Source organism: Zea mays, chromosome 2 (assembly GCF_902167145.1).
Source record: "Zea mays cultivar B73 chromosome 2, Zm-B73-REFERENCE-NAM-5.0, whole genome shotgun sequence".
NCBI lineage: Eukaryota > Viridiplantae > Streptophyta > Magnoliopsida > Poales > Poaceae > Zea > Zea mays.
In genome coordinates, this window is record NC_050097.1 from 102,303,966 (window position 1) to 102,312,190 (window position 8,225).

The following is an 8,225-nucleotide window of genomic DNA, read 5'->3' on the forward strand; positions in this document are numbered from 1 at the left end:
TTGCCCCTTTCGGGTAAGGTAGTCTTCCACTAGCTTTCCTAATTAATTAGCCAAGGGCGTCCCATTAAACCCTTGTGGTAGCACTGTTTTCCCGGGTGGTCGCTCCATGTTCCAATTAACATAATGATCTTATCATGAACAGTAATAATAAATAGATAATAAAAGTGTGATCATGAATAATGTATCTTCATACCCAAAACCACATAAAGCACTAGCAAGTACTACCCAAAAAGTTCAGTGGTAAACAAGGTATAAAGATAATCAAACTAGGGTAACCTATTGGGTCCCATCAAAATTAACCTATGCAGATCATTATGATTAATTAGAACATGAGTGGGTAAAAAGAAGTGATCAAGGGCACAACTTGCCTGGGACTTGAGATTCCAGGTACCAACTTGCTTTTTCAGATGACACGTGACCTCGCGCTAGTCGTAGCAATACAAACAAACAGTGTATAGGCAAAATTAACATTACACCAAACATGTAAACAAAATACATAATAATAATCTACACATTAAAATAAGATTATAGGAACAGGAATCATTAATTTTGGAGTTATATATTTTAAGTTATGAATTTCTGAAGGTTTTATGTGTTTTGTATAAGATCAAATAGCATATAAATTTTATTGTGATATTCATGTCAAAACAGTGATACTAAATGATAAACAATAATCTTACAAAATTATAGGAATTGGAATGGATTAATTTGGACTTCATATGAATTTTCTATGAATTAATTAAGTTCTGGAATTCTTTTTATATTGGGAATTCATTTTCTAAATTCATTTCTCCTAAATTCTCTGAGTCCCGGGCTGCGCACACAATAACAGAGAATACAAGGTCTAACTCATAAAATTACCTAAGACTCAGCTTTCCCCGCACAGGACGGCAGGTTAATTTGTAAATATTACGGGGTCTCTTTAGCAAATAGGCCACGACGAAGGGGTATTGATCACATTCAGCCACCAGATTAGAATCATGTGGCTACGATAGGTCATATCGGTGCCATCGACCCGCGCGAGCCATGGCCGTCCGATTGCGGATCAATGTCTTTGAGTTTAAGACGCTGCAAGCCAATCTGGTACGCGCCATCCCGATCCAAGGGTGAAGATCAATTCGTTGAACCGGTATCTGCTATCTAATCCCAGACGTTCGAGAACAGATCGATGGTGGCAGCTCCTTCTCTCCCTTAACCAACCCGACGACGGCGGAGTAGCCGCCCCGGCGTCGCGCCCCCTGGCAACACGACCGACCGGCCCCCGCGCAACGGATGAGAAGGAGATGCAAAGCCTAATGTAGACGGTTTTACCGTGAATCGAGTAGCCGGATTCGTTGGCCATGGAGCCATGCGTGTCCGACGCAATGAGATTGCTCTGGCGAGCAATTCATTAGGTCAGGGTTGATCTCTGCGCTTGCCGTGGCTCCACGAAGGTCTTCCATACACCTGCAAAGCTCCATGCCCCAATACTTGACTCCAATCCTTGGTTTAAGCGGCGACCACGCCGGTGATGGACCACGCGGTGCGGCGGCATGTTCATCACCCAACTCCCCTTCCCTCCTTAGCTTGACGACGGAGCCCTCTGCTCTATGCATGGTGTCTTCGAGCTCGTAACTGGGTGGTCGAGGAGAGGTTCATGGATGCTTTTATGGAGGCAGGGGAAACAATCTGCACGGTCAGCGAAGACCACGGCCATGCGCAACAACCCGAGCTGGGCGCCGTGTTTGTTCAGATTTGGAGAAGACTAGTCCGACGGTTGGGCCCCACGCCTCAATGAGTGCAGGAGCGCAGTACCGGAACAGTGTGATACCCCAGGCCCACAACTCAGTGTACCGAGCGGCGCGATCGAAGGTGGAGCCGTCCAGCCGGTGAAACTGACCCCGCGGGCCCATGAGTCGGAGTTTGGCCAGACATGGCTGAGACTGGCGGGTGGGGACCGCCTGTCAGTGGGCGTGAGGCGTGAGCGGGGCGCGCTGGTGGGCTGGTTTGAGGGCGAGTTGGGCCGACCGAGAATAAATCGGCCCAGCGCTAGGGTTTCTCTTTTATTTTTCTTTTCTATATTCTTTTCTATTTCTAGTTTGAAATACTTAAACCAAATTCAATTTCCTTTCCAAATCTCCAATTCCCTTCAGATTCAAGTTTCCAAATTCCCAAATTTCCTTCATATCCCTAATGAAAATATAAAATATATTATTTATTTTAATATTATTTTCCTTATCACTCATTTATTTATGGGATGAATAAATGGTTTCCTAAACATTTCCTTTCATTTTATATTTTATGTTTTTTATTCAAAATTAGAGGTCAAGTTTATGTGTTCCATAGAATGCATCACCACAAAATCATCATCAAGAGATCAACCTTTCTTTATCAATTTATTAGTTACTTTAACTAATTTAATATTTTTTTTTGAATATTAGAAGGAAGAATCCTAATAGATTTCCAAAGGTCTTCAAAAATTCTCACCACATTATTATATATATATATATTTATTCTTCATTTTATTATTTTATGATATATATATATATTTCTCCTACCAATTTTTAGGTCTTACAATAACTAACCAGTTACGGAGTAGCGTTTGATAGTCCCTAAGTATGTCAATCCACATCTTGAGAACATGCGACAATCTCAGTTCTAAGGACACAGTATACATGTTGCAGAAAGAGAACTATATTACAATATCTCACATTGGGTCGGTCCAGGCTCATGTCATACATGCGCCCACATTATTAGTTCGACATCTCCATGTCCATGACTTGTGAAATGTAGTCTTCAACTAATATATGAGCTGGTCATCGACTCTGACCAGGGACATCATTTAGAATAACCATACAAGTAAAGAATCTCACAAACAATTCACATAATTGCTAATCAATACAAGGTGCCTTTCATGGATATTCAATTAAGCAATATATATATATATATATATATATATATATATATATATATATATATATATATCATGGATACAAAGAAATATGCTCATCTCTAAGATTATCTCTAGGGCATATTTCTAACAGAGTGTATCCTGATTTGTGTCCAGTGGCTGCAGGGCAGCCCCTTGCGCTGTTGCTTCTTCGGCGGCATGACGAAGGTGAATGCTTGCCGAATGTGGTCATTTGAATTCACTAGACGTGTGCACCAATGTTGGTCACTTGTTTTCAAATGTTGTGGATCAAGAACAAGGCAACACAGTTGTTAATTATCATGGACCTTCGTCTTCCGAAACATTATCTCTACATGGGGTATAATGCTCATTAGATGGAGGTCAAGAAGGGCATACCTTCCTCGTTTAATATGTGAATAAGAATGCAAAAGGATGAAGGTAACAACTGCATCTCGTTAATTCGTTTATATTTGCATTCGATAAAACATGTATAAATATTAATAGAATTCATATTACATTGATACCTTCGGTTTGCTCGAAGAAAGAGACGCGAGAGAGTGATCACAATTCAGCGTGAACAGTACGGTGCTCCTGTTCATCTATTTATAGGCACAGGACGCAGCATGAGTAAAAGTACATTTATGCCCTTGACATTTATCTATAACCATAACATGAATCATTAAGGATCAGATAGTCTTTGTTCCTTTTCGGTCCTCGTCATACTTGGTCTTCGTGATCACGTCAAGCCGAAACTCTTCGGCTATGGCTCCGTCGCCCATTCTTATCACCTTCGGGTTATATCTTCATCCTGTCACAAGAGAAGACCTTCATCCCAAAGCCGAAGCCCCCCTTAATAATTCATGTCATACTGAAAACATATAGTCAGTAACGTTTTTGAGGCCTTTGGGATAGGAAGGCCCCCAACATATACATTACATGTATGCTGAACCTTCATATTGTATTGTAGGAGACTAAAGGGCAGGAAATGGTTAGGAAGTATGGAGAAGACTATGATTGGCGAGGAGCACCTACCATCGACGCTGAAGTTGTGCATTCTATTGGAGGAAAAGCCCATGAACGGTATGAACTTGTGAATTTTTTCAATAATATTGAAACTATGACCGAATAGCTAATTTTCTTGTTTTCCAAGATATTCTATGTTTACCAGTGTGATCGATTCAATGGAGTTGCGGTCTCGTGGTGGCTCTTCGTCGTAGGCGGGTTGTGGTAGCAGCCGTAGTCGGTGCTCGAGCGTGGAGAACGCTATGAGGGAGCAGCAAGAAAGGTTTCATGAAGAGTTACGGCAACAACAATTGACATTTCTCCAACAATAATCGGAGTACATGGTTGCTTACAATGCACAGGCGCAACAAGCAATGAATGTGAGTGTCTTATTTATTCTCAACATGGTCATATATTTGTCCTATAACTAATATATTGTATTTACAACAGTCTTATTTTCCAGAGCCGACACAACTACAACCAGTTGTTTTCCCTCAATTTCAGCCGTCGATGCCTCAGTGAGGATTACATGCTCTGCCACCTCCACCTGAGGACTCAGGTGCTTCAATTTAGTTTAGACTTGTTGTTTGTATTAACCTTTCAAATCTTGACTAAACCTGATTTTGTAGGGATGCAGGGTTATGGGCCACAACACGCCACCACCGGTGATAACAGCACCAGGAGGAGCTTATGGAGGGGAGGGAGCTATTACAGGAGAGTTTAGTTTGATAAACAATTCATTTGAATAGTGGTCATGTAAACACTGTAGTTATTAATACCTTCTTTTTCCTTTAGAATCCAAATCAGTTAAGCGACTTCGTTAATGACTTGTTCGCTTTTGGAGGTAGTGGTCACAACTCAGACGACCCAGATATGTGATGATTTGAGTCTTGTAGTGAATTGTGAGTTTGTTTTGTGTTGTAATGGACTATGTGATGTATTTATGAACAATTGTGAACTCTGGACTCTAGTGGTATTTTGGTGAACTGTGATGTACTTGTGAAGAATTGTGATATTTTGTGTTAAATGTGTGTAATTCTGGAATTATTGTATCTGTCATATTATTGTGATTATATTGTTGTTGAAATTGCTGTTTTTTTCATTTCTTTCAAAAAAAATTCTCTGAAATTGCTTATTTTCGGCGGCGAAATGGGACCATAGAAAATAACCCTGTGAAAATTTCGGCAGCCTTAATTTTCGGTGGCCAGAGCCCAGCCGCCGAAAATAGCTTATTTTCAGCGGTTGGCTCAATAGCGGCCGAAAGTAAGCTATTTTCGGCGGCTGGGCCGTGGCCGCCGAAAATTAACATTTATTTTTGGCTATTTTTTTGGCGGCAAGAGGCCGCAAAAAATAATTGTAGCTGCTGAAGTATATCTCTATCTATACTATATTAAAGCACTAGTTTTAATGGTCGTCCTACGTTCTTTTTATAAAGAACCCCTTGTATTTCTTCAAAATCAACCAACGGTCACAGATCATATCTCATCGGGTACCGTTGCAATGTACGAGTATTAGACTAGTATTTTTAGATACATGTGTTGTGAAGATTCTCATTCATGAAGGAGATGTGTTCGTGAAGATTCTCATTCATGCACAAGAACACAAAGTGACAATGCAAAGACCGCGTAGTAATTTCTGCGTAATTCCATTCATTGACAGAATTTAATATGTTTTAGGTAATATGTAAGGCACATTCCACACGCAGAACCTGTCGTACGTACTAGTATTGTGTTGCAAGAAGGATATCCGACAGATATCCATTTGCCCAATTTAATTTCTGATGAATGCAGTTGCCGAGAAGAAACTATGCCTAGGAGTGTTGGATCATTCAGTTAACCTTTTTGTTGGTGTCTGATACAAACAAAGGTGGTGCAAATTATTTACATATGTCTCCTACAGGGGACAAACCTGAAGGAAACCAGGAAACTAAGCTTGAAAGCGACAGTTTCTGCCACTTTATTTCTATGCAGGAGTGGCTTGCAACAACAGCTCGCGAGAGGAAGAAGACCAATGGCTCTTAGGCGGCAGTTGAGAGTACTGTACGCTCTGGATGTTGCCAGGACACAGCTCTACCACTTTAAGGCAACCGTAATCGCAGGCATGGGTTTCTTCACGGATGCCTATGATTTCTTCGCCGTCTCCCTCGTCATGGACCTCATAAGTTACCTGTACTTCGAGGAACAGATTCGTCGAGGCGTCAAAGCCATCATCTACGGCATCGCTCTGTGCGGCGCCGTGCCGGGGCAACTGGTGTTTGGCTGGCTGGGCGACAAGATGGGTCGCAAGCGCGTGTACGGCGTCACGCTGGTTCTCATGGTGGTCACGTCGCTCGCGTCGGGCCTTTCCCTTTCCTTCGGCACCAACGACAACGAGGCGGCGAACGTGGTGGCCGTTCTCTGTTTCTTCCGCTTCTGGCTTGGCTTCAGCATCGGCGGCGACTATCCGCTCTCGGCAACCATCATGTCCGAGTACGCCAACAAGAGGAGACGCGGCGCCTTCATTGCGGCTGTTTTCGCCATGCAAGTGAGTACTCCGGCTGTGCGTGCTGGTGCTGTAGCTAACTCGTCTGCATTACATGCATTGATGGCCGGAATAATCGCAGGGTTTCGGCAACCTTGCAGCTGGATTCGTTGTCGTGGTGGTATCGTTGCAGCTGAAGACCAATCCAAGAAGGAACGCTAACTTCGTCTGGCGGATCGTTCTCATGTTGGGCGCGGTTCCGGCGATCTTCACCTACTACTGGCGCATGAAGATGCCCGAGACGGCGCGGTACACCGCGCTGGTGGCCAAGGATGCGAGGAAGGCAGCATCAGAGATGTCCTCCGTCCTCAACATGGAAATCGGCCAAGAGGACGAAGCGGTCAGGGAGCTCGTCCGGCAGGACGAGTACGGTCTCTTTTCGGTGCAGTTCCTGCGCTGCCATGGAACACACCTGCTCGCCACCAGCGTGTGCTGGCTCGCCGTCGACATCACCTTCTATTCGCTTAACCTCTACATGAAGGACATCTTCGTCGACGTCGGTCTGATTGACCCTCCGGAAAAAAGCGACTTGTTCAAGAGGATGACCGTCAGTACGTTGCTGCACATGGCCATCGCGTTCGGTGGTACACTTCCGGGATACTTCTTCACCGTCGCATTCGTGGACCGCATCGGCCGTGTCAGGATTCAGCTACTCGGATTCACCATGATGGCCGCTTTGACAGCCAGCCTCGCTGCCACTTATGATCCATACTGGAAACAACAGAAAACAAAACGGCGCAAGATAGGGTTCGCAGTCTTGTATGGCTTGACCAACTTCTTCACCAATTTTGGTCCCAACACCACCACTTTCATAGTTCCGGCGGAGATTTTCCCAACACGGATGCGCGCAACGTGCCATGGCATAGCCGGCGCATTTGGGAAGATAGGCGCTATCATCGGCGTGTTTGGCTTCATGTTCACGATGGAAGAACACCACGTCGCCCCAAGAGCGCTGTGGGCACTATTTGCCTCTAACCTAGTCGGCCTTGTGTTTACCTTCCTTCTACCAGATTCCAAAGGTAAGTCGCTGGAAGAGATGACCGGTGAGACGGAAGAACAGCAGCTGCAACAAGACGCTGCAGTAGTTGCCGCGGCCGACCATATACATTTGGTGCCTATTTAGTCGTCGTTGTCGTTGTCGTCTCTCTCTCCAAAAGTTAGCTCAAAATTTTCCATCTATTTAATATATGTAGAGGGTCTACGCTGTCGAAGATCCTTTGATTAGTTGTGTTACATAATTGTCTTAAGGATACAACGGAAAGCTATGCCGAAGATCACTTATTAACGAAGAAACAATCAGCTACCTAACACATAACTCGGCCATGAGTGAATGTGTTTCAGGAACATTTCTTCTTACAGACCAAGCTAATCTTCGACTAGAGCAGTAATCAAAGGCAATTCGTCTATACGCAATGCAATCGACATAAACAGAAAACGAAGACGGTGGCTTCGAGCGCGAGTCAAAAAAAGAAGTCAATAAACGACGAAGGCTGAAACCCGCAAAGGCGAAGGTAGAAGAATACGATATTATCCTTATATCATTTGTAAACAACATATGAAAGCCTTGGTGGGCATTATTGTAAATCTGTACAAAATCGATTCGTCTCCTCTATAAATAGATGAACAGTACTCTGCATAAAGTATCTTTTTCTAGACCCTTAGCTTCCTAGCGCTTAGCCTTCAAATAACCTTCATGTATCCTATTGCTTAGGAGCCGAAGGTATGCTTGTAAATATGTCCAATGTAATAAGGGAAATACTATGCTAAGGTGGAAGAGATCAACACTCATGTATCATTTCGTCTGTCCTTTCGC

At 43.6% G+C, this 8,225-nt stretch overlaps 1 protein-coding gene across 2 annotated transcripts; it reads left to right on the top strand.

Moving 5' to 3' along the window:
* Window positions 1-5,902: 5,902 nt before the first annotated feature.
* LOC103646747 (putative inorganic phosphate transporter 1-13) lies at window positions 5,903-7,542 on the top strand. Of its 2 annotated transcripts, none has more exons than XM_020549308.2 (2): window positions 5,903-6,427; window positions 6,495-7,542. In XM_020549308.2, the coding sequence occupies exons 1-2, from the start codon at window positions 5,903-5,905 to the stop codon at window positions 7,533-7,535; spliced, it is 1,566 nt and encodes a 521-aa protein (XP_020404897.1). In that variant the 3' UTR covers window positions 7,536-7,542. The 2 variants fall into 2 exon arrangements, with proteins under 2 accessions (XP_020404897.1, XP_008669651.1); XM_008671429.2 differs by having other exon boundaries at window positions 5,903-6,415.
* Window positions 7,543-8,225: the final 683 nt, after the last annotated feature.